At 42.8% G+C, this 26,771-nt stretch overlaps 1 protein-coding gene across 2 annotated transcripts in view; it reads right to left on the reverse strand.

Annotated features, from left to right (window-relative positions):
* ARIH1 (ariadne RBR E3 ubiquitin protein ligase 1) overlaps window positions 1-26,771 on the reverse strand; it is a 138,689-nt gene that overhangs the window by 77,815 nt on the left and 34,103 nt on the right. For both annotated transcript variants that reach the window (XM_084897937.1, XM_084897938.1), the window contains one exon: window positions 5,219-5,286. In XM_084897937.1, coding sequence (XP_084754063.1) covers window positions 5,219-5,286 — 68 coding nt within the window. The remainder of the gene's footprint in view (window positions 1-5,218; window positions 5,287-26,771) is intronic.

A 26,771-nucleotide genomic window follows, 5' to 3' on the forward strand; every position in this document is an offset into this window, starting at 1 on the left:
TTGGGGGTGGGGCCAGCTGACCGTCCACGGCCCCTCTCCCAGGCTGGCCTGATTGTGGAGGGACGGCTGATACCACCCATGCATGAATTTGTGCACTGGGCCTCTAGAGAATTAATATTGCACTACACATTTTTCTAGTTTGAAATAACTTTCAATAGGACTGGCAGTCCCCTGAAGTTTTTTTTAGAAAGAACTTGTCCTTTAAAATCATCTAGTGCTTTTTGGAGGAGAGATATATACATTTCAGTATATTTTTTACATTTCCTTATGATTATCTTTCTACTTCTTGAGGATGGGGGGCAGTTTAGGTAATTTACATTTCTAATCTTTCAAATGTGTTAATAAAAGTGAGACACAGTATTCATTTATAATTGAAGTATTTTTCCTACCCATAGATATGTATTATTTAAAATATTATTTGTGCCCTTGCCCCCTAGAATGCCATTCACATTTTCAAACAGTTTATTGATTTCCCCATTTCTCAAAACAGACAATTTTTTAAGAACAGTTTTAAGTTACAAGTAAAACAGCAGCTGAGAATAGAGTGTTCACACATATCCCTGGCTCCTACATGAACACAACCTCCTCCACTATCCATATCTCTCAACAGAGAGGTACATTTGATACAATTAATGAATTATGTTGACACATCATTGTCACCCAAAGTCCATCATTTACATTAGGGTTTACTTTTGGTATTGTACATTCTATGGCTCTGGACAAATGTATACTGACATTTGCCCACCATAACAATTTTATACAGCTAAATAAGAAAATGGATACAGAAAGAAAAGCAAAAATAGTTTCACTGCCCTAAAAATCCTTTTGGCTCCACAGAGTCATCTCCACCATCACCAGCTATCACCTGAGGATATGCTTGTTGATTTTAGAAAGAAGGAGGGGGAGATGGAGAGCATCAGACAGAAACATGGATCAGTTGCCTCCCATACTCAACCTGACCAGGGATTGAAACTGCAACCTAGGTATGTGTCCTGACCAGAAATTGAACTCACAATCCTTTGGTGTACAGGATGATGCTCTAACTGAGCCACCTGGCTAGGGCATTCCATTGTCTGGATGTATTAAATTTATTTATCCATTCACTTACTGAAGGATATTCTGATTGCGTTCAAGTTTTGGCAATTATAAATAAAGCTGCTATGATCATCTGTGTGGATGCAAGTTTTTAACTCATCTGGGTAAAAAACAAGAAGGTGACCTGCTGGATTGTATGGTACAAGTATGTTTAGTTTACTAAGAAACTGCCAAATTGGAAGCAAAATGGCCGTACAATGCAGCATGCCCTAATAGCAATAAAAACCAGTTCCTATTGCTCCACATCCTCATCAGCATTTGGTAATGTCAGAATGTGACCAATTCTATATAATAAAAGCCCAGCAACCAAATGGCAGAATGACCAGTCACTATGATGCACACTAACCACCCGGGGGCAGACACTCAACACAGGATCTGCTCCCTGGTGGTCAGTGCACTTCCATAGCAGGAGCACCACTCAGCCAGTAGCCGGGCTCACAGGTGGCAAGCAGGGTGGTAGTGGGAACCTCTCCCGCCTCTACAGCAGTGCTAAGGAGCAGCAAGCCAATCGATAAGGAGCGGGCCTAAACCAGCAGTCAGACATCCCCTGAGGGGTCCAGGAATGCAAGAGGGCACAGGCCAGATTGAAAGACACCCCAACCCCCGCCCCCGTGCACGAATTTCATGCATCAGGCCTCTAGTTTGAAAATAATATACTCTGAAGAGTACCAAATACCATTACATAGTTTAAATTCTCTTTTTATTTACTGATAAACAGTCTAAAAGAAAACAGTGTAGAATAGTTATATGCTTGAGAGATAAGAGAGCTAGAACCCCACAAAACAATAATAAAATTATTAAAATTAATAAAGTTGAATAGTGCTGAAAAATTCAAGATAGCTAAATAAGAAAATGGATACAGAAAGAAAAGCAAATTAGTAATAGTAAAAAAAAAATTCAACAGTAGTTTAAAATTTTCTGTAAAATGGTATGTTCATATCAGAATAAAATTCCTGATAAGTTAAAAAGAAAAGTTATTGAATTAAAGTCAGACCTGAGGAATTTTCATAGATCAGGGTAGAAACACAAAGATGACAAGTACAAAAGAATTATTTTGAAAAGAATTAGAATGAGTGATGCAGAGGAATAGCAGCATGAGAGATCCCCTTGGCCTCTCCTTTGAAGTTTCAACAATTTGAATAGCTATAATTCAACAAAGGATTCCCTGCTCAACTCACAAACACATTTGAGAGATCCGGGCAATGAAACATCTAAAGGTGGGTAAGTGGGAGTGAACAGGGGAAGTAAGATGAGAGAAGAGATCAAAGGAGTGAGGGAAGCAGTCCTCCAGATCACTGTTGGGCTCAGCAGAGAGAGAAAATGAACCATGTTTTGAATGGCATTCCCTTTGGCCAGGAGGAGCAAATAGATTTAGTGAGTGTTGCTGCAGGAATGGAGAGTATAAGCTGCAGCTGAGACCAGTGAAGTGGCAGGGATGAAGCACAGGTGTGGCCATGGTTGTCTGGCAATTGACATTGTAGACAAAGAAACAAAGCCACAGAACCTGGCTGCCTTCCCTTAACCTCCCTTCACCCTTCGAATTGTGCTGCAGAGCACATTGCCTGCAAACCCAAAAACAGTTACTACAGAAATACTTGTTCCCTGAGTGATAGGGAAGTCTGCAACTAAACTGAAGGTTGGGCGGAGATAGAGGCTGTGAGGTCTGAGGTTGCCATTACTGGAAGGGCAAAACAAAGGCAGCTGGGTTCCCCCAGTTCACTCTACACTGAAACACTGAGGCTGCACTGCCTGCAGTATCTAGCTGCAGGAGACAGCACTTTGATTTCATAGATTTGGAGCCCCATCCACACTGTGTATCCCTTTAGGGTTGGTCACCCAGGATCACTACAACTGGATCATAGGGGAGGCACCAACCCACCTTACCAGGGAACACAGCCATTTTCTACCACCCCACAGAGATCTGAAAAGCTAAAGGTATGCAAGAGAGCTAAAAACTTGTGATTTGGTGCCACCTACTGGAAACAATAGGAATCATTCTTATATATCTACAACAGAAATAGAGAAGGAATCCATGAATATTATGAATAACCAAAATAACAAGGCAGCTCAGAAAGAAAATAAAAAAATCTCAAGAAAATAAAATTAAAAGACATGGAAATCTGTGATTTAAATGACAGAGAATTCAACACTGCAGTTCTGAAATAAGCCAACAAAGTGTAAGAAAACAGATACACAGTTTAATGAACTCAGACACCAAATCAACTAACAAAACAAATACTTTCCCAAACAAACTGAAGCTTTAAAAAAGAAGCAAATAAAAATTCTGGCAATTGCCGGGACCGGTTTGGCTCAATGGATAGAGCGTCGGCTTGGGGACTGAAGGGTCCCGGGTTCGATTCCGGTCAAGGGCATGTACCTTGGTTGTGGGCATATCCCCAGTGGGGGGTGTGCAAGAGGCAGCTGATCAATGACTCTCTCTCATCGATGTTTCTAACTCTCTATCTCTCTCCCTTCCTATCTGTATAAAAAAATCAATAAATTATATTTTAAAAAAAATTCTGGCAATGAAGAACACAATAAAAGAGATAATGAATGAAGTCTTTTAACAAGTATAGGAAACAGATTGATGGGGCGAGAGCCTGCAGCAGGCATAGTGGGAACAGCAGTTAGGAGCTGCAGGTGGCATGGCACCGCGGGGTTTCGGCCCGATCCTTGCAGGCCACCCAGAGGGACCCCACCCATGCATGAATTTCATGCACCGGGCCTCTAGTCTTAAAATAAAATGTGACAATGGTAATATAAGACAACACAGGATACTCATTAAATGAGACAAAAACAGTACATATTGATTTAAAAAAACACTATTTATTTGGAAAAATGCATTAATAAACAGACTGTAAATAAGTCTAACTCACTAAAAGCCTATCAGATATAAACAAGAAAACTCTTTTTCCTAATAAAGATGCCATAAAACAAGCCTAAAAATGTTACCAATTTAAGAAATATCATTGACTTCAAAAAAGATGGTGAGATGCATGGGGGAACAAAAAGAAACAGAAAAATATTAAGAAAAAGCTAGCCAAGGAGCATTTCATTGTTCATGAATTGTGGGAAAGATGTATAGTTTGTGTTTAAGAACATAAGCATAGGAGTCCAACAAACTGGAATCTGAATGCTAACTCCTTGTGTTACAAAACTGAAGTAAATATATTATTAAACTCTAAGTCTTGGTCTCTGCATCAATGAAATATAATAGTTTTTTAGCCCCATAAAGCTATCAAGATGATAAAATTAAATAATGTTTGGCACAGAGGGTTCAATAATTGACAGGTATTATTGTCACTATTAAATTGTAGTTGAGTATAAGGTGTGAGAAATCATGTAGTATTCTTGGTATTATCTAATGTGTTTTAAAAAGTGCTTTCAATTTTCAAATCAAAGGGGAAATATTTTTATTTATTTTTCACAATATTTGGGTTCTCAGTTTCCAATAACTAGTTATAATTTTTATTAAAATTAGGATTGCTAATTTTATACTGAGAATAAAGGCTGAGAAAAATAAGTGCTCCAAATGTCCAATCTAAGGAAGAGAAAAAGATTGAGAATGGCATCAGTATTGTCATTCTCCAGTCCCTTTTAGAACTAGAAACATTTTCTGAGAGAAAATATTTTTTTAAATCTCCTATGGAATACAGTCTTACATTGAAACCAGAAAATCAGTTCAATTATCCATTTTGGTGGCCAGAATATCAAGAACAACTTCTTTATTTTCTTTTTACTGAATAAATGTCATTAATATGCCTAACAAGGATTTAAAGGTTTATGGACAAGAAATTTTAAGTAATTTAAAGATCTTACACATTTTGAAAAACTACTTTTACTTCTTGGTACTAAAAAGGAAATATATGGAGAAAATACTGAAGCAGAGCTCCCTTCACCTCCAAAATAAAATAAGAAACATTAATCCCGAGTTCCCTTAAACACTAAATTTATTGCAAAATTATGGATGGAGAATATAAGCGATTAAACCAGATATTGCTTGCATATTGGTTTGTTCACACACTGGTATATAAATACAACTCCTTACTTGCTTCTTGTAAATTCTGTTCAAAAGGTTTTGTGTGTTAGTTGTAAGTTCAAAGCTGATATGATAGTTCCTTACCTTTCCATTAGCTTCTCTTTATCCCAATTGAAGTGGCTAAGGAGTATTCTTGTGATAGTTGCTGGATTCTAAAGAGGGAAAAAAAGTCAATTTTCAGGTAATAGCACTTCATTGACAGTTAATGAATTTTTAAAAACAGTAAGCCACACCAATGAGGCAGGTTTCTAAAGGATTCTAAAGCATTAGTCAAAATAAGCCAAAAATGAATTTAAATGAAAGATTACTGTATTAAGTCAAGCACTAATGAAAATTAACATTTTTTGCAATTAAGAGTAAACATCTGCCACATTACCACACTATTAATCAATAACATTTCTAGCATCTTATGTATTGAATAGTTCAAATGATTATAAAGCATTTTAAATCAGAAGGTCCTTTTAATGAACAACAAAAAAAGGACAAAAACCTATACTGTGTAATAATTTATACAGTATAAAATAGGTTGGCATTTCATTTCCAGAAGAAAAGGCTAATGCCATAAAATAAAAACTTTACTGCCCTATTACAATGCTATTATAAATTTTTCCTTTTCCCATGAAACTAGTGAGCTTACTACCTGGGCACAGAATTTTGACTTAAAATGCAATAGGGACTAAAAGATGAGAAAAGCCTAACTGGCCTGAAGATACTATAGCTAATTACAATACCAGAATCTGCTTATTTGTATTTTACATATAATTTTATTATATCAAATAGCATTTCAAAAAAGGTTTCTGTGTATAAAACTACTTTTATTTCACCATAGTTGGACTACAATATTAGTTAAGTACTGATTCAGTTAAAAAATAACTCTATATAAAAATTATGTCATAATGCTGACAGACTCAGAGAGAGCTGGCTGACAGCTGGAGGAAGGGACAGGGGAGAGGATTGAGTCAAAAAGAGAAAGAACTCGTGGACACAGACAACAGTGTGGTGATTGGGAGGAGGTGGGTGGAAGTGGTAGAGGGAATAGGAAGGATAAATTGTAATGGGGGAAAAGGATATAAAATAAAAGGGGAAAAATCTTGTCATGAAATAAATCTCTACTCATTATTCTCAACAATACCATCTGTCACAGAAAAAATACTTATTTTCCCAAAAAAAAGCAAAAGATGCAAAGGAGGTAACTCCCATCCACTCACCACTCCAGGCACATCCTCCTAATAAAAAGAGTAATATGCAAATTAACCATCACTCCACTATACCCACCAGCCTACAGCCTACCAGGCTACAGCCATCAAGAGAGCAGGAGGGAGGCTTGGGTTTCCCCGGCAGTGGAGGAAGCCAAGCTTTCAGCACACCCTGGCCAGCCCAGGCCTCCGCTTAAGGCTACTAAGTTTCAATTATAGAAGATAAATAAATCCCAACAGAAATGGCTGCAGCCACTAAGCGAGCAGAAGGCTTGGCTCAGCTCCAAGCTACAAAGTTTCAATTGTAGAAGGTAAATAAATCCCAGATATCAGGGCCTCTGCTTGGGTCACCGGAGGGTGTGGCCAGCCTATAAATCACCACAGGCCCCTCAAACAGGCTGCCCCACTCCCCAAGGGAACCACCACCCTGATCCGGGAGACTCCTCAGGGCAAACCAGCTGGCCCCCACCAGGCTCTATCCTATCTATCGGGTCTAGTAATAATTAATGTCGTTTTTAACATTCGTTTAAAATCTTGCTTGGCGTTGACTTAATTGACATAATTGACATAATCTTCAAACACGTGGTATCTACAGAATGTGTGAAGTGCAATTAACAAGTTTTGCTTGAAAAAGTTTGTGTTTGGTTTGGTTTTTGTTGCAAAACTAGGGCTAAGAAGATGGCGGATGAAGAGCATATTCGGCACTGCATGCTTTACGAGTTCCAATTAGAAAGAAAAGCAAGTGAGGCTGCAAAAAACATCTGTAGTGCTCTTGGTCAAGATGCAGTTAGCGCCAGAAAATGCCAGCGTTGGTTTGAGAAATTTCGCGAGGGAAATTTTTCGTTAGATGACAAGAGTGGTCGAGGCCGTGTGTCCAATTTTGATCAAGAAGCTCTTCAAGCTCTTTTGGTGCAAAATCCTCAAATTACCCAACAAGAGCTTGCGACAACTTTAAATTGTTCACAAAAAACAATTTCCAATCAATTGCGTGCACTTGGCAAAGTCCAAAAGTTTGGAAAATGGGTTCCTCATGAGTTGACAGACAACAACCGTAATCAAAGAGTCACAATTTGCAGTTCGCTCCTCTCTTGTCAAAACCGTTTGCCGTTTTTAGAGCAAATTGTTACCGGAGATGAAGAAGGGGTGCTGTATGTTAATTTGAAAAGGCGGCCTCAATGGTTGAACAAAAATGAGGCTCCGCAGCCCACGCCAAAACCTGACTTGCATGCGAAAAAAGTGATGTTGTGTGTTTGGTGGAATTTTAAAGGAATTCTTCATTATGAACTTTTACCATCTAACCAAACCATTACAAGTGCAGTGTATAGTGCCCAATTGGAAAGGTTAGCCCAAGCTTTAAGAGAAAAAGAACCCGCGCTGATTAATCGGAAGGGCGTAATTCTTCACCACGATAACGCACGACTGCATACTGCAAGAATCACTGCTGAAAAACTGCGCCAGTTGGAATGGGAAGTTCTCCCTCAACCTGCATATTCTCCTGATATTGGCCCTTCCGATTACCATTTGTTTCGTTCTTTGCAAAACTTTCTTCTTGGAAAAAAATTTAATAATGAAGAATGCCTCAAAAATGCATTGACCGAATTTTTTGCATCAAAATCACAAGAATTTTACAACAGAGGGATTAAAATGCTTCCTGAGCGTTGGGCACAAGTAGTAGAAAACAACGGCAACTATATTGTTGATTAAGTTTTGTTGTATTGTTTAAATAAATTCGATTTAAGAAGTATTAGAAAACAACATTAATTATTACTAGACCTAATAATAAAAGAGTAATTATGTAGATTGACCATCACTTCAACACACAAGATGGTTGCCCCCATGTGATCAAAGATTCTGCCCCCATGTGGAACAAGATGGCTGCCACAAGATGGCCATCAGGAGAGGACAGTTGGGAAAGACCAGGCCTGCATTGGCGGATAGTTGGGAGCGATCAGGCCTGCAGGGGAGGGCAATTAAGGGTGACCAGGCTAGCAAAAGAGGGAAGTTGAGGGCAAACAGGGGAGCAGTTAGACATCTATCAGGCTGGCAGGGGAGTGGTTAGGGGGAGATCTGGCTGGCAGGCAGAGCAGTTAGGGGCAATTAGGAAGGCAGGCAGGCGGGCAGTTGTGAGCCAGCAGCCCTGGATTGTGAGAGGGATGTCCGACCATCGGGCGGTCAGACATTCCTCAAGGGGTCCCAGATTGGAGAGGGTGCAGGGACACCCCCCCATTCACGAATTTCGTGCACTGGGCCTCTAGTCTTATATAATAAAAGTCTGATATGCTAAGTGTCCAGTAGACTGATTGGCCATTCAACCAATCAAAGCATAACATGCTAATGATGTGCTAAGGTTGCTCAACCACTCGCTATAACGTGCAGTGAACACCAGGGGGCAGATGCTCCAACTGGTAGGTTAGCTTGCTGCTGGAGTCCAGCAGATTCGAATTGGGCTGGACACGTCCTGGAGCCCTCCCGTGGTCCCTCCCTGGCCAGCCAACCTCCTGTATCCCTCCCTGGCACTGGTGGGGCCCCTCAGCCTAGCCTGTGCCCTCTCACAATCTGGAAACCCTCAGGGGATGTCAGAGAGCTGGTTTTGGCCTAATCCTGCAGGCCAAACTGAGGGAACCCACTGGTGCACTAATTCGTGCACCGGGCCTCTAGCCTATATAGTAAAAGCCTAAGTGACCATTACAGCGGAACAAATGGAACTACCGGTTGCTATGATGTGCACTGACCACCAGGAGGTAGAGGCTCAACGCAGGAGCTGCCCCCTGGTGGTCAGTGTGCTCCCAGAGGGGGAGTGCCGCTCAGCCAGAAGCCGGTCTCATCGCTGGCCAGGACAGTTACAAGTGTGTCCGGAGCCTCTCCTGATGTTGCAACAGCAGGCACAGCAGGTTGGGATGAGTGCGAGTAGTGCTTGGCCCCAATTTGGGCTCCTCTCTGGCCACCTGAAAATTGGCATGCTGGTACATCTCCCAAGGGGTCCTGGACTGCAAGAGGGCACAGACCAGGCTAAGGGACGCCCCTAACCCCCCAAGTGCATGAATTTCATACACCAGGCCTCTAGTTTACATTATAATCTATCTAGTACTCCTTACTTCTAGGACCCTGACTTTATTAAGAATCCTTCTTTGCCCTGTAGGTGTGGCTCAATGGTTGAGCATAGACCCATGAATCAGGAGGTCACTGGTTGGATTCCTGGTCAGGGCATAAGCCTGGATTGTAGGCTCAATTCTCACTAGGGAGCATGCAAGAGGGCAGCTTATAGATGTTTTTCATGGATGTTTTTCTCTCCCTCTTCCTTCCTCTCTCTTTAAAAATCAGTAAAAACATAAAATGCTTCTTTAACACAGCACTCAGATAGATACCACCAATCTAGAGAGCTATTTAATATGTGAAAAGAAACCTACTAATCCTCAATTATAATGTATTTATTTGCACAGAATATTTAGACATTGTCATGTACCCAGCTTTTTCTTAGAAATGTGATACAACATTTTAAAAAAATGACAAATTCTGCCAAACCAGTTTGGCTCAGTGGATAGAGCGTCGGTCTGCGGACTCAAAGGTCCCAGGTTCAATTCCAGTCAAGGGCATGTACCTTGGTTGCGGGCACATCCCCAGTGGGGGGTGTGCAAGAGGCAGCCAATCGATGATTCTCTCTCATTGATGTTTCTGGCTTTCTATCTCTCTCTTTTCCTCTCTGTAAAAAATCAATAAAATATATTGATATATTTTTTAAAAATGACAAATTCTAAGTTTGGTAACAGTTTTTCACAATAGAATTTGCCTACAATTTTAATGCAGTTACTAAGATTTAGTCATTTGTAAAATAAAGGCAATAAGCCTATCAATTAGCAAAGAAAACAAAGGGAGTTTCTGAGTGACTGAAAAAAATTCTACTTTTGTTGTTGTAAATCCTTGCTCAAGAATATATTTTCCATTGATTTTCTTTTTTAAAAAATATATTTTTATTGATTTCAGAGAGGAAGAGAGAAACATCAATGATGAGAATCATTGATTGGCTGCCTCCTGCACACCCACTACTGGGGAATCAAGCCTGCAACCTGGACATGTGCCCTTGATCAGAATCGAACCTAGGATCCTTCAGTCCATAGGCCATTCTATCCACTGAGCCAAACTGGCTAGGGCTCCATTGATTTTCTTTAATTAAAAAATTTTAAAAATCCTCAACACCCTAGCCAGTTTGGCTCAATGAATAGAGCATTGATCTGTGGACTGGAGGGTCCCAGGTTCAATTCTGGTCAAGGGCACATGCCTGGGTTGCAGGCTCCATCCCCAGTAGGGGGCATGCAGGAGGTAGCCAATTAATGATTCTTTCTCATAGTTGATGTTTTTATCTCCCTCTCCCTTCCTCTCTGAAATCAATCTTCTATATAACAGAGGGAATATGCAAATTGGTCCTAATAGTAATGACCTATTTATATATTTAAAGACCAGCAGGAGGCTGTGCGCACAGCAGGGGGGACTTGCGTGAGGCTCTCTTTCCTGCCCCACCCCCGCTGGAGTCCTCCCCCCCCCCCTCCCCCCCCCGATGCACGGGTCCAACAAACACCCCCAGGACACTGAGCCCCATCTGAGTGCACTCTACCCGGGAATGCCACCAACCCCCCGCCCCCAAGGTGGAGGGGCGGGCCAAGGGGGTGATACCTGCACGGCAAAAGGCCAGTTCTTGGGGCACAGTCAGCAGATACCAACCTGGGATGTGCGCACTGGCGGTGACCCCCAGGTGGGGTCCTGCACCCAAATCAAGAGGGTATGGACCCAACATAAAGGAAGGGTTAGGGTTGACGACAGAGAGTGGACGTGGAGGGAAGGCACCAGACTTGTTGGACAGGCCATTGGGTAGACAACGTGGGGATCCCACTGCCACAGACACGCAGGGCAGCTCGGTGACACAGGTTGATCCTCCCAAGCGCACAACCACGAAGCCTCCTCCCCCCACGCAGGGCCCAGCCACCGTGGAGACCACAGGCGACACTCAAACCACAGGGAAGCCACTGTGGCTTTCTCCAGTCATCCAACCATTAATCTGCCCAGACGTACCCAGACAGGGGCTCGCATCCTGGGCTGAACGTCCCCACAAGGACAAGCTGGGTCCCTGCGCAAGCATGCCCCTTGCCTGCGAATTCCAGAGGGGAGTGGAGTGGATGGAGAGCCACTTGAGGTGTGGGAGCAGGCACGTTGGGGGAGAGGGAAAGAAAGGCCTCCTCTGAGTCCCTCCCCACTTCAGCAAAGTGAGAAAATCCTTACATGTACACGAATGCACACGCGCGCCCACAGGTAATGCAGCGGTCCCTGCGATGGACGCCAGCCTGGCCAGCTGAACCCTCCCCCAACTCAGAGGGGGGAGGCATGGACCACAGTAGACCAGACACGTGTGTTGTCGCTTGGTCCCTGCTTGGTCCCTCAAAGCCGGTTCAAGAGGAGCCCGAGTGCCCAAACAGAGGCAGCTACTGTTCCCAAAGAGGAAAGCAATCAGTACTAAGACAAGATGAAAAGCATAGAATTTTTAATTAGTCTGTAAAAAAGAGTAAACAAGTGAGGGAAGAGGGAGAAGATGGGGGAAAAGGGAAGATGGGAGGGAAGAACTTTATAAAGGAGTCAGTAGAGAGCAGAGTTAAAGAAGGAAAGAGTATGTGTGAGTGAACTGTAGGAGATATAATGAAAATAAAGTATAGTTGTGTACTGAGGACAGATTTTAAAAGTAGGAGTCAGAAAAGAAAAAAGATAAATGATAGTGAATATTTAGGCAGGCAAGTAGATAGATAGATATTAAAACATTGGAAGTAAGTAGAGAAGAATGTATGGGAAAGGTCGGATGAGAGAGAAAGAGGGAGGAAAAAAGTTTTACAGGGGAGCTGGTAGGGCTTAACAGAATAGGAAAAAGGAAGAAATAAGGGAGGGAGCAAAGCAGGTCCGAGGGAGGAAGTGAAGAAAAAAATTAAGGTGGGAAGGAAGGAAAAGGGGAGGGAGGGCAGGAGAAAAGGAAAGAAAAAATGTGGGCAGGGAGGGAGAGTAGGAGAAAGATGGGAAGAAGGCTGAACAGAATTAGTAAATAAGGAGGAAAGAAAAGTTTGTAAATGATGAGACAGTAAAAAAAAAAAAAAAAAGTGTTACATAAAGGAGAGAGAAAAATTGTGTGAGAGGGAGAAGCGAATAAGAAAGTCAAATACAATTGTGTGTGAAGGGAATAAGATTAAAGAAAAAAAGTTAAGCCAAAGCCAGTTTGGCTCAGTGGATAGGTCAGTCTGTGGACTAAAGGGTCCCAGGTTCGATTCCGGTCAAAGGTATGCATATTGGTTGCGGGCACATCCCCGGTGGGGAGTGTGCAGGAGGCAGCTGGTCAATGTTTCTCTCTCATTGATGTTTCTAGCTCTCTATCCCTCTCCCTTACTCTCTGTAAAAAAATCAATTAAAAAAAAAAAGTTAATAGGGGTGACCAGGCCAGCAGGGGAGGGCAGTTAGGGGGATCAGGGCAGCAGAGAGCAGTTAGGGGGATCAGGCTGGCAGGCAGAGTGGTTAGGGCAGGCAGGCAGATGAGATGTTAGGAGCCAGAGGTCCTGGTTTGCGAGGGATGTCTGACTGCCGGTTTTGGCCCGATCCCTGTGGGACCCCTTGTGGGATCGGGCCTAAACTGGCAGTTGGAAATTCCCCAAGGGCTCCTGGATTGGTGAGGGTAGAGGTAAGGCTGAGGGACCCCCTCCCCCCGCACACTAATTTTGTGCACAGGGCCTTTAAAAAAAAAAAAAAATATATATATATATATATATATATATATATAGAGAGAGAGAGAGAGAGAGAGAGAGAGAGAGAGAGAGAGAGAGAGAGAGAGAAAGAAATGTGAATGTTTAAAAAAAAAACAAACAAAAAAACTTCATCCAAGGATATGTTTCTATTAATTTTTGCAGAGAGTGGAAGAGGGGGAGACAGAAACATGGATGTGAGAGACATATTAATTGCCTCTTGCCCACACCCCAAACAAGGCTAGGGAAAAGCCTGCAACCAAGGTACGTGCTCTTGATCAGAACTGAACCCAAGACCCTTCAATTCATAGGTTGCCCAAGGCTCAATCCACTGAGTCAAACCAACCAGGATTTTCCATTGATTTTTAGAGAGTGGAAGAGAGGAAGGAAGGGGGGAGAGAGAGAGAAAAAAACATCAATGTGAGAGACACATCATTGGTTGTCCCCTGCAAACATTCCCTATCAATCCCTGGGATCTAACATTCAACCCAGGTACATGACCTTGACCGGAAATCCAACCCACAACCCACCCTTCCATGAACAGGACAATGTTCTAACCATTGAGTGACACCAGCTTTTTCTTAGAAATGTGACAATATGGCTTCTTGATTCTGGCCAAGATGGAATAGGGCAATAAATTCACTTTAGTGTCCCTTTCTTCCACTGATTATAATGAAAAACTGTGGACAAAATACATCTAATAAAATACTTTGAAAACGAAATGACAGCAAGCAGATCTGAGAGGAAAGTAAATGAAGAACTAATAAGGTAGTGATAAGTATCCTGCTTTGTTTTGTTTTCCCATTTATTTCTTTGCTTTGACCAAAGGATGGGCCAAACAGGGAAACTGTAACAAGCATGATCAGTAAAAACTCAGAGAAATGTTTGTGTGTGTGTGTGTGTACAGTATACTAGTAGCCCCACGCATGAATCCATGCGCCAGTAGCTCTCTGCAGGGCCTGGCCGCTCCGAACTCACTGCCAAGAGGCCCATCCGTGGCCGGGCGTGGAATGCTTGCCTTGTTGCCAGGGTGACCACGTAAGCGTCCTCTCCCCCCATCCCCCACCCCTCCATGCCCGCTGCCCAGAGGCCCTCTACGGCCAGGGTGGAACGCTTGGCCACAGTGAGGAAAGCGTTCCATCAGGCCACTCACACTGCCCACTCTCAAGGGTGCGGCCCGCCCGCCCCCCTACCCCCAGGACTGGGGGACTTTGGCAGGTCTGAGAGGACTGGGTGTGGCCAATTTGTGGCTATAAGCGCAGCCATCTTTGTAATGGAGTGACAAGTTAATTTGCATATTGCCCTCTTATTAGATAGGATATATCCAGAAGACAACGGCACCTGGAGAATGTAGGAGAATATATTTTTTTCCTTTCTCTTGTCCCACTCCCTCACCCCCCATACTGAAGCCAGACCAGCCATCAAACTACCCAGCTGCAGAGTGAGAACTGAAAACCAAATGAGAAAACATTGCTCTGAATATAGAAATCAGAAAGAGAGTCCCTGTTGTAAAAAGAAGAGTGTAGAAGCATCCATTATTTTCTTTTTTTTCCTCTCCCCACTTCACCTCAAGATATGACAAGCAGGAAACTAAAATTGAGAAAATTCCATGTTTCTGGCTCTAGGAATAAAGAAAAGGGTCCCTGGAGCCAGAGAGTTAAGGGAAAATCACTGAGACAGAGAAGCAGATCTCTTAATTCTGTATTTGAACCAAGTTCTGAGCCTAACTGTAAGCTGTACATGTGTCAAAACCAGCCAAAGTAGTACAAGAGAGGCTGGCTTTCAGAACAGAACTATGACATGAATCACTGCCTAAGTCCTAGACAACCTAAATGGGAATGGAAGGGGCAAATTCAACATAACGAAGGCTTTGAAACTGAACAGATAATGGAACCACTGCCTATATAAAGTGAGAAAGAACTTGAACTTATAACCTCACTGGATTGGATTGTTTACTAAAAGAAATGTAAAATCCTCACCATTCTTAAAAGGATGTCAACAGGATAGAGAATTTTACAACATAATATTCAAAATGTCCAAGACAGAATCCCAAATTATTAGACATAGCAAGAACAACTAAAAATCTGACCAGGGGAGATGACAATTTATGCTAATCCCTAGATGACCTAGCTGTTAGAATTATTAAAGCTCCTAAAAGCAGCTATTAATAATATGATCTATTAAGTAAGGGTGAAAACCTTAAAATAAATTTTAAAAATTCTTAGGAAAGAAAAAATAATTCTAGACCTAGTGAGTTTGGCTCAATGTCTAGAGCGTAGGACTGCAGACCAAAGAGTCCTGGATTCAATTCCGATCAAGGGCACGTACCTTGGTTGCAGGCTCCTCCCTGGTCCAGGGTCTGGTACTGGCTAATGCAGGAGGCAACAATCAATGTGTCTCTCTCACATCAATATTTCTCTCTGCCTTTCTCTCTCTCTCTCCAACTCTCTCTAAAAATCAATGGAAAAATATCCTCTAGTGAGGATTTTAAAAAAAGAAAAATTTCTTTTAAAAAAATCCAAATAGAAATTTTAGAACTAAAAAACACAGAAGTTCATTAAATAGGCTAAAGAGTAAAAAGGAGATGCCAAAGGAGTCAATGAACTTAAGAGATATGTTAATAGAAATTTCAATCACCACCAGGCTTAGGGACTGCACGCATGCACAAATTTCATGCACCAGGCCTCTAGTGTGTGTGTGTGTGTGTGTGTGTGTGTGTGTGTGTGTATCATATGTATTTACTGACTTCAGAGAGTAAGGGAGAGGGAGAGAGAAACATCAATAATCAGAGAGAATCATTGATTGGCTGCTTCCTGCACAGCCCCTAGTAGAGATTGCCCTGACGAAATGGAACCATGTCCCCCTGATTCCTAGGTGCATGCTCAGCAACTGAGCTGGACTAGGCTGGAATATATATTTTTAAAACGTATCTTGAAACCTAAATAGAAAAAAACAACTCAATTTAAAAAATAAGCATATGATTTAAAAAGATACTTCACAAAAGAAAATCTACTCAGAGGCATAAAAAATATATGAAAAGATGCTCAAGATTATTAGTTATTCAAGACACAAAACTGAAACAATAATGGTACCATTACATGCCTATTAAAATATGTGTTGGGGGTTGGGGACAATCCCAAGTGCTACAGAATATGTGGTGTGACTGGAACTCTCCCATATACTACTGCTGATAATGCAAGAGTACAGCCAATAAGAAAGCTTTAGCAGTTTCTTACAGTTAAACATATACTTAATACAATTCCAATATCTCAGTTACTGACCCAAGTGAAATGAAAACTTATGTTCATCAGAACACCTGTAAGAGACTGTTAACAGCTTTATTTGTACTTGACAAAACAAACTGTGGTACATATCCCCACAATGGAATACTACTCAGCAACAAACTATCCTATATAATGAATGCCTAATATGCAAATTGTCCGCTCGACCAGGAGTGTGACCAGAGGGTGAGGCCAGCCAGCCAACCACAGGAAGGGAGGCCCCAGCCAGCTGCAGGCAACCGCCAGGGGAAGGGAGGCCGCAGCTGGCTGCTGTAGGGATCCTACCCGTGCATGCATTTTGTGCATTGGGCCTCTAGAGTGAGTGAGTGAGTGAGTGAGTGAGTGAGTGAGTGAGTGTGTGTGTGTGTGTGTGTGTGTGTGTGTGTGTTGTGTGTGTGGGGGTGGGGGTGCACATGCAAAGTGTCCCCTTGGGAATTTGATTAGACCAGGAGTTCAAGCACTCGCTATGACATGTGCTGACCACCAGGGGGCGGCGTGGAACATAGCAGGCGACCAGTGACAGCAGCAGGGTACTGAGGGAGCCAGGGAAGGAGGAGGTAGGGAATCTGATTGGCCCTGATTGCTGGCCAGGCCTCGGTAACCTACCCATGTATGAATTTTGTGCACTAGGCCGGTAGTTGATATATACAATAAGAATAATATCAAATGCAAATTTTCAGTGAAAGCCAGACTCAAAAGGCTACATATTGTATGATTCCACTTATGTGACACGGTGAAAAAGGCAAACTATAGGAATGGTATACAGATGTCTGGTTTCCAGGGATTAAGGGTGGGGGGTGGTTTAAGCCAGTGATTGGCAAACTCATTATCATTAGTCAACAGAGCCAAATATCACCAGTACAACAATTGAAATTTCTTTTGAGAGACAAATTTTTAAAATCTCCTAATGCCACTTCTTCAAAATAGACTCACTCAAGCCATGATATTTTGTGGAAGAGCCATACTCAAGGGGCCAAAGAGCCACATGTGGCTCATGAGCTACAGTTTGCCAACCACAGGGGTTTAAGCAAACCAAGTACAAAGAGGGAATTATATAGGAGGTGATGATGGAGCTATTCTGATTGTGATGGTGGTGGTTATACAACTCTAGGCATTTGTCAAAATTCATGGAAGTATAGATCCAAAAGAATAAACTTTATATTGAATATAAATTTAAAGTACTAAACTATAAAAGTAATACAACCTGCACTGCAGTACCTATAATGGAGTTCTGTTAAAAGTACAATGAACATAGATGTGAAGTTATTTAATGCCAGATCTTCATCTTGTTTTTATTGATATTCCTCCTTTTTAAGGCTAAAAACAATCCAAACAAAAAATTAATGAGCAAAATAACTATAATTAGAAAACTAATACTGGCAGCTGTACCTTTAATTTTTAGGACAATAAAGCTATAATCTCAAATATTCTCTAGTTATAAGCTCTAAAATAATGGTTCCCCATTCTAGCTACATATAGAATATCCTGTTGTTTAGGGTGGGACACAGATATCTGTATTTTTTACCCAAAGTTTTTACCTGAGGTTCCCCAAATAATGGACATATGCAATGGGAACTACTATTCTTTGTTTCCCCATTAAGAGGGATCTGAAAAGTAAAGTATATATGTGAAATTCCATGTGAATATAGAAGTATAATATTTTAGTAATTTGAAGAATATTACATTTTAGGGATACAGAAAACAGTGTCAGCATAGAAAATTCTGGTTCTGCATTTTTTAAAAAAATGGGTCTGATTATAACATCTGTCCCAGCTGAGGTTTTAATATAATGTACTATCATTCTCTAATCCTTTGATCAAGTATTTACTAACTTTGGTAGCATATTATAATCATCTGAGGAGCTTTTAAAAAACAAATGTGCAGAACACACCACAAGACATATTAGAATATGGGGAAGGGATGTTTCTTTTCTTTTAATTTTTATTATTGAAAGTATTACATAGGTCCTCCTTGTTACCCCCATTAAACTCTTCCAGCCCGCTCTGGTCCTCCCCAGCCCTCAAGTCACCACCACACTGTCTATGTCCACGGGTTATACACATATGCATACAAGTTCACTGGTTGATCTCTTCCCACTCACTCTCTTCTGCCTTCCCTCTGAGGTTCAACAACAGTCTGTTCATGCTTCTATAACTCTGGGTCTATTTTTGACCATCAGTTTTATTTGGTTCATTAGATTTCACATATGAGTGAGATCATGTGATACTTAACTTTCTCTAACTGGCTTATTTCTCAAAGGTCCATCCATGCTGTTGTAAATGGTAAGAGTTCTTTCTATTTTACTGGTGTAGAATATTCCAATGTGTAAATGTACCATGGCTTTTTTACCACTCATCTGCTGATAGCCTTTAGGCTATTTCCAAGTCTTAGCTATTGTAAATTGCACTATGGACATAGGGATGCATATATTCTTTCTGATGAGTTTTTCAGGTTTCTTAGGATATATTCCTAGAAGTGGAATGACTGAATCAAATGGGAGTCCCATTTTTAATTTTTTAAGGAAACTCCATACTTTCCACATTGGCTACACCAGTCTGCTTTTCCACCAGCAGTGTACTAGGGATCCTTTTTCTCAGCAACCTCGACAACAGTTATCATTGGTTGATTTGTTGATGATAGCCATTCTGACAGGTGTGAGGTAATATCTCATCGTTTTGATTTGCATCTCTTAGATCAGTGTTCCCAAACTTTTGACATATGTGCACCCCTTCTATAATTTTCGTAATGCTGAGTACCCCTCGTACTCATGAGAACGTAGAATTAGGCACAGCTAAGCACGGTGCAGTGCATATCCCCACCAAACTCCGGTGCAACGTGTACCCCACCAAACTCTTCCCTTGCCCCTGGAGGTACGCATACCACACTTTGGGAAACACTGTCTTAGATCATTAGTGATTTTGATCATTTTTTCATGTGTCTTGGCTTTTTATGTCCACTTTGGATAAGTATCTAGTTATGTTCTTTGCCCATTTTTTAATTGGATTGTTTGTCTTTCTTTGTTAAGTTGTGAGTTCCCTATATATTTTGGAGATTAATCCCTTATCATATGTGGCGTTGGCAAATTTGTCCTCCCGTGTGGTGGGATCTCTTGTTATTTTGATGATTTCTTTTGCCATGCAGAAGCCTTTTATTCTCATGAAGTCCCATTTGTTTATTTTCTCCTTAATTTCCATTGCCTTCGGAGATATATCAGTAAACATATTGCTACAAGAGATGTCTGGATTTTGGTGCCTATGGTTTCTTCAAGGACTTCTATTTCACATCTTACATTTAAGTCTTTTATCCATTTTGAGTTATTCTTGTCTATGGTGTAAGTTGGTTGTTTAGTTTCATTTTTTTGCACATATCTGTCCAATTTCCACAATTGAAGAGACTATCTCTGCTACAATGTATGTTCTTGCCTCCTTTGTCAAATATTAATTGAACATAATGGCCTGAGTTGATTTCTGGCTTCTCTGTTTCACTGATCTATATGCCTGTTTTTGTGCCAAAATCAGGCTGTTTTGAGTACAGTGGCTTTGTAGTATAACTTGATTTCTAGTATAGTGATTCCTCCAACTTTGTTCTTCTTTCTCAAGATTGCTGCAGCTATTTGGGGTCTTTTTTGGTTCCATATAAATTTTTGGGATGTTTGTGTAGGTCTGTGAAGTATGCCATTGGTATGTTAATAGGGACTGCATTGAATCTATAGATTGCTTTGGGTAGTATGGACATTTAATGATGTTGATTCTACCAATCCACGAACATGGTACATTCTTTCACTTGTTTATATCTTTGGGGAGGGGAATTTTTTTTTAAAATCCCAATTAATATACATGGAAAGGCCTCCAAAGCCTAGCTTTTTATTCATCTCAGAATTTGATCTGAAATAGAATTAAGTTATAGACTCCCTTTAAAATCTCAGTTTGAATGGACTCATGCTTCTACATTATGTTTCATTTCTATCTAGCTTTATTTATCTCTAAGCTCTGTAAGAGTTGCCGATGGCCCAAAATTTGTAGACTTTTGTTTTGTACTGCCTTTTTAAACAATAATAGAAACTCAAAGCCATAAAGTATAAAACTTCTGTATAGAAACAATCACAACATTTATAATAAAAGGTAAACACAATGTCAATAAAAGAAACCCAACAAAAATAAACTGTTTATAAATTGACACAATACAACTGGCTGGAAAACAAAATATTAATTCTCAATACGACTGCTTTTAATCTCTCCCAATGGCTAAGATCTTGAAAACTGATTATATTCAGGGACAAAGGTGTGGGGAACTGGCCCACCACATGTTAGATAGCTGGCACATTTGGTAAAAACTTTTGTGAGAAATTTGGCGGAACTGTCCAAAACTTAAAATGCACATGACCTCAAACCCAGAGATTCCACTTCTAGGAACCTACTCAACAGAAATATGCAAGTATAAGAGAGTACAAATAAAAAATTTAACAGGCAAAATATTTGGAAACCCAATAAAGCAAGAATGGCCTACATTTCCCTAAGAGACTGCCTATAAATTATGTTGTACTCATACTTAGTATATACAAGCACACCACTCTATTAAGCTTTGTAGACACTGCATTTTTTTTTTTTAATAAATAGATTTGTGGCAAGCCTGATTCGAATAAGTCAATTGTGCAATTTTTCCAGCAGCGTTAATTTGTCTGGATCTCTAGTAAAGATATAAAGGATAGAGAAAAGAAGACAGCAGCCACCAACACTGAGGCAAGAACCTACACCAGTAAAAAGATTATGAGTTGCTGAAGGCTCAGATGATAATTCACATTTTTTAGCAATAAAGTATTTTTAATTAAGGTATGTATGTTGTTTTTCAGACACATGCTATTTATTGCACAATGAATGGACAGTAGTATAAGCACCACTTTTATATGCTCCAGGAAACAAAAAAATTCGTGTGACTCACTTTATTGTAATACTCATTTATTGTAATGATATATGACTGAACTCACAATATCTGAAGTATCCTGTATTTATGCAGCAATTGAAAAACCAAGAAGGCCAGGGTGGTGTAGCTCAGTGACTGAGCACCAACCTAGGAATTAGGAGGTCCCGATCAGGGCACATGCTGAGGCTGTGGGCTCAGTCCCTAGTGGGCTCAATCCCCAGTAGGGAGTGTGCAAGAGGCAGGTGATCAATAATTCTCATCATTGATGTTTCCATCTCTCTCTCTCTCTCTCTCTCTCTCTCTCTCTCTCTCTCTCTCCCCCCCCCTTCCTCTCTGAAATGAATAAAAATATATTAAGAAAATAAAAAGCAAGAAGAAAACTGATCTGTCTGCAAATATGGAAGGATATCCATAACAAAATTTTATGATATATGGAATGTGCCCCCCAAAAAAGGTTTATAAGAATATGAAAGCTATTGAGACTTATAGTAAGAGTCACTGAAAATCTGCAATATAATTAATGCTTAGTCGATGACATACAATTAATTTGTTATGTAGCCCAAGTTCATACACTACCATATGCAAAATGAAAGAGTAGTATGCAAAATGTAATAGTATTATCTTGTTACCAAAAGATGCTCTTGACTTCAATCAATAAAGATTTGGTATAGGTGATAGAAACCACTAGTTAAATAGAGAGGATTGATAAAAGGAATTGGGTGCTTAACTGTTAGAAGGAATGAGGAGGGAGGCTATAAAGCTATGTCTGCAAGTAATAACACCATAACATTACAAGACCAAATCACAATGAGTTCTCCCGTTCCAAAAGTCACCAATGGAACCATTAAATTTGAACAGCAGGTAACTGTGTGATTCAAAAATAAGAAAGCTGGTGGGATCCAAGATGGCTGCTCAGGTAGACACCTAACCGCAGCAGCACACAACAATTTCAATGGAATACAACTAAAATGTAGAGTGGACATTGCCCAGAGCTACAGGTAGTCGACTGACTGAAAATCCTACAACAAGAAGGAAAGAGAAAACCAGAAGGAAAATCAGAGGAGCTGAAAAAAGCCTAAGGTACGGATACATGCTGCGTGCCCGCAAGCGCGCGCACGCGCGAAGAGGTCGCAGCCGTAGAGGAGGAGAAGGCTGGGTGCCTGCCTGGCGTTCCCTAGCAGGAAGGAAATAAAACCCCCAGCCTGGGCTGAACCACCGAACCGGCAGCGCTGAGCCCCAGTTGTGGGCCTGACCCTGGGGACCCAGGCTTGGGCAGGGGGAAACGGGGCTGTGAGGCGGAATCCCAGGGGAGCGGCGAAAAGCAGGGGACGGAATGTTGACTCTGATGCTGGATTGCCCTAGCGGGAAGAAACAAAGCCTCCGGCGGTGCTGAGCCCCCCTCCCGACCGCCCCGAACTCCAGTTCTGGGCCAAATCCCTGGGGACCCAAGCTCAAGCATAAGGAGACGGGGCTGTGAGGTGGAGTCCTGGGAGAGTGGTGAAAGGCCGAGCCCCCGGAGTCGCGCACATTGCTCGCAAAGGAAGGAATGTTGACTCTGATGCGGGATTGCACTGGAGGAAGGAAACAGGAGCCCCGGCCGGCTCAGGCAGGGGGAGACGGGGCTGTGTGGCAGAATCCCAGGGGAGCGGCGAAAAGCGGAGCCCCTGGAGTCGCGCACATTGTGTGCGCAGACGCGCACATTGCCTGCAGAAGACAGAATGTTGACTCTGATGCTGTAATGCCCTGGTGGGAAGAAACAAAATTTCCGGCGGTGCTGAGCCCCACTCTCGACTGCCCTGAACTCCAGCTCTAGGCCAATCCCTGGGGACCCAGGCTCAAGCAGAGGGAGACGGGGCTGTGAGGTGGAGTCCTGGGGGAGTGGCGAAAAGTGGAGCCCCGGGAGTCAAGCACATTGTGCGCAGAGGACAGTCTGTTGACTCTGATGCTAGACTCCCCTAGCGGGAAGGAGAAAAAAAGCTCCAGACTGGAGGAACGCGACGAGGAGCAGGAGCCCCTGCCGGACACCGGCCAGCCAGGCACAAGCAAGGAACCGGGCGACGGGGTCCCCGGGGTGTGTGTGTGTGTGTGTGTGTGTGTGTGTGTGCACCCGAGCTTTCTACCGCTGAGCGCAGGCAATGGAGCCGAGGCCAGGGGCTGCTTCCTGGGCGGCGGTGCCGACCCCAGCAACAGGCTGAAGCAGTGCAGGAGCCCACGGAGAACAAAGGGGTATCACAGGCCAACCTGCTGAGCTTCCAGGACAAGGAGGAAGAAACCGAAGAAGTTCTCAATGTGAAGAAATCAAGGGAGGGCAAAAGATAGTAAAATTACTTAAGAAAGAACACAAAGAAGATCTTGAAAAATCAAAGACTAAGTCAGAACTCAACTCAGCAGCCAACATTGCAACATAAATGCGTTTTTGTTTTTTGTTTTTTAAAAAAGGACAGAATGTTGGAACGGCGGCGGCCAGGCCTAGAGTGGCCAGGCACAAGGCAGTGGCAGCCGGGCTTGGAGCAGCAACAGCCAGGCCCCAAAGCAGCAGCAGCCAGAACCAGAGCAGCAACAGCCAGGCCTGGAGCAGCCAGACCTGGGGCAGTGGCAGCCAGGCCTGAAGCGGAGGCGGCCAAGCCCAGGGTGGCCAGTCCAGGAACACCCGGACCTGGAGTGGCCGGGCCCGGAGAAGCCGGGTCAGGAGCATCCAGGCCGGGAGTGGCCAGGCTCGGAGCGGTGGGGCCCGGGGCAGCCGGGCCAGGTGTGGCCAGGCCCGGAGCAGTAGCTGCTAGGCTGGGAGCAGCCAGACCCGGAGCAGCCGGGTCGGGTGTGGCCAGGCCCGGAGCAGCAGCTGCCAGGCTGGGAGCGGCCAGACCCAGAGCAGCCAGGTTGGGTGTGACCAGGCCCGGAGCAGCAGCAGCCAAGCCCGGAGCAACCAGGTCGGGAGCGGCAGTGGCCAGACCCGGAGCAGCTGGTTGTGGAACAGATCAGAGCAACAGAGGCCAGGCCCGGAACAGCCAGACCCGGAACAGCTCGCTCCTCACCTACCCCCGCCCCAAGGCTGCCTCTCAGACACAGCTGGAAACTTTTGCGGAAACATGAGGGTCTGCTGAATCAAGTGATGAAGGCTTAGATCTGGATATGTTAAGTTAGTATAGCGCTGGGGTGTTGATCTGTGAGTGCCTTGTGCAGGGCCTGGATGAGGTTGGTTGACATATTTGGAAATGTCTTTTGTGTGAAGTGTATCTTTGGGCATGTGGAGGTATTATTGATATGAGAAAATGCTAAGTAACTGATTTACTATCTGAAAAGGGATTTACTATCGGGGAAAGGGAGGGAGGAAGAGACTGAACATAAACTGTGCACCTATGGATGAGGACAATGGGGGGTGGGGAGGGGGCGGAGGGTGGGGTGGGAACCTGGTGGAGGGGGGAAGAAATGAGGAACCTTTGTAATAATATGAACAATAAAGATTGATTAAAAAAATAATAAATAAGAAAGCTGAAACCAGAAGTCACCACTGCCACTGCAACAACTGCTTATAGATACCCACAAGGCTAGGTGATGTACACAATAAAACATAGTCTAGCCTTTGCCAGAAATGCCCCTTGATAATGCAGAAAGGTGCAAAATGAACAGTGCAATACTGCATTTCTGCAGAAAAACCTCACATCTTCAAAACCCAGTAGTAAAAAAAGGGGGAATGGGGCGTGCAGAAAAGGAACTTTCAGATCTCCCCCCCCCCTCTCTCTCTCTCTCACACACACACACACACACACACACACCCCTAATTCCAGCTACTATTTCCCAACCAAAATCCTAATCCTAAATGCAAATAGTATGAGAAATAACATTTTTGGCTTTCTTAGCCCAGCAATAGAGAGAGGTGCTTAAGAGGGTTGAGGAAGACAATCACAGAATTCCCAAATGATTTAAAAACTATTATGCTTTTTAAAAAATTTTGTAACTAAAAACAATAATCCTAAAATTTTCCAGTTTTGAATATTTACTTCTAAGCTACCCTGAGGAAAAGGAAGGTAAAAGAGAAAGGAAAAACATTGAGGGTAATGTTCTTGGAGACTCTCACACTGAAGATATTTCTTGGAAAATGCAACAAGAATTTCACACATGCACACACTATACTTGAAGATTATTTAAAAAGAAATTGACAAATTTTGACCTACTATCTATGATTTTTTTAGATCCATGACACTTAATTTGAAATTTGCTGAGGTAAGCATTTGAACTACAAATACAACTGTGATGTACCAAAACTTGTTAATGAATACATCTCAAACTTGACTTCTATATTCTTCACTTATCCTCATACAGGTATTATATGAAGGAAACTCAAGGCCTTATGCACGAAATTCATGCACAGTGGGGGTGTGTCCCTCAGCCCAGCCTGCACCCTCACCAATCTGGGACCCCTCGAGAGCAGTTGAAAATCTCTTTCACAATCCAGGACTGTTGGCTCCCAGCCCCTTGCCTGCCTGCCAGCCTGATCACCCCCTACCCACTCCCCTGCCAACCTGATCAATGCCTAACGGCTCCCCTGCTGGCCCAATTGGCCCAAACTGCCCTCCCCTGCAGGCTTGGTCCAACTGCCCTCCACTGCAGGGCTGTTTTCCCTCCCTCCACCCCAATTGCCCTATCCTGCAAACCTAATCACCTCCCAATGCCCTCCCTTTCAGGCCTGGTCCCTTCCAACTACCTTCCGCTGCTGGCCTGATTGCCCACAACTGCCCTCCCCTGCCGACTATCTTGTGGTGGCCATCTTGTGCAAAAAGGTGCAGAATGGACAGTGCCCTCCCTACCACATGAGGGTTATCATCTTTGACCAAATGGGGGTGGCCATCTTGTATGTTGGAATGATGGTCAATTTGCATATTACCTCTTTATTATATAGGATTATTTCTAATGTTATCTAAAATTTGAAGAGTCAAAGATTTCACGTCTAGGGAATGTCCAGAGTTTAATAAGAATTTAATAAAATAAATAAAAGGTTTCCTTAAATAAAAACGATATCATCACTGTGCATAATCATTTGATTTATTCAAGTGCAATGGCAACAGGTGATAGAAGTGATAAAAGAGTAATATGCTAATTAGGCCAGGATATCTTCTGGAAAAAGCCATAATGGTGGGGCTGAGGCAGAGGCAGAGGTGGGTAGGGGCAATCAGGCCAGGAGGGGAGAGCAATTGGGAGTGACCAGACTGGTGGGGGTGGGCAGTTGAGGGCGAGCAGGCCAGCAGAAGGGGATGATCAGACCAGGAGGGAACCAGAAGTTGGGGGCAATCAGGCCAGCGGGGGGCAGTAGAGAGTGAGCAGGCTGGCAGGGGGGGGGGCAGTTGGAGGTGAAATACTACTTTCATTTTTAGAGAGAAGGGAAAGGAGGGAGGAGTAAAGGGGGGAGAGAGAGAAGCCTCTAGCATGCACTGCCATGGGGGCAGGGAGCAGTCGGTGAATCGACCTTGAGGGCGCGGGC

Source organism: Pipistrellus hanaki (genome assembly GCF_964339955.1).
Source record: "Pipistrellus hanaki genome assembly, chromosome: 1".
NCBI classification, from domain to species: domain Eukaryota; kingdom Metazoa; phylum Chordata; class Mammalia; order Chiroptera; family Vespertilionidae; genus Pipistrellus; species Pipistrellus hanaki.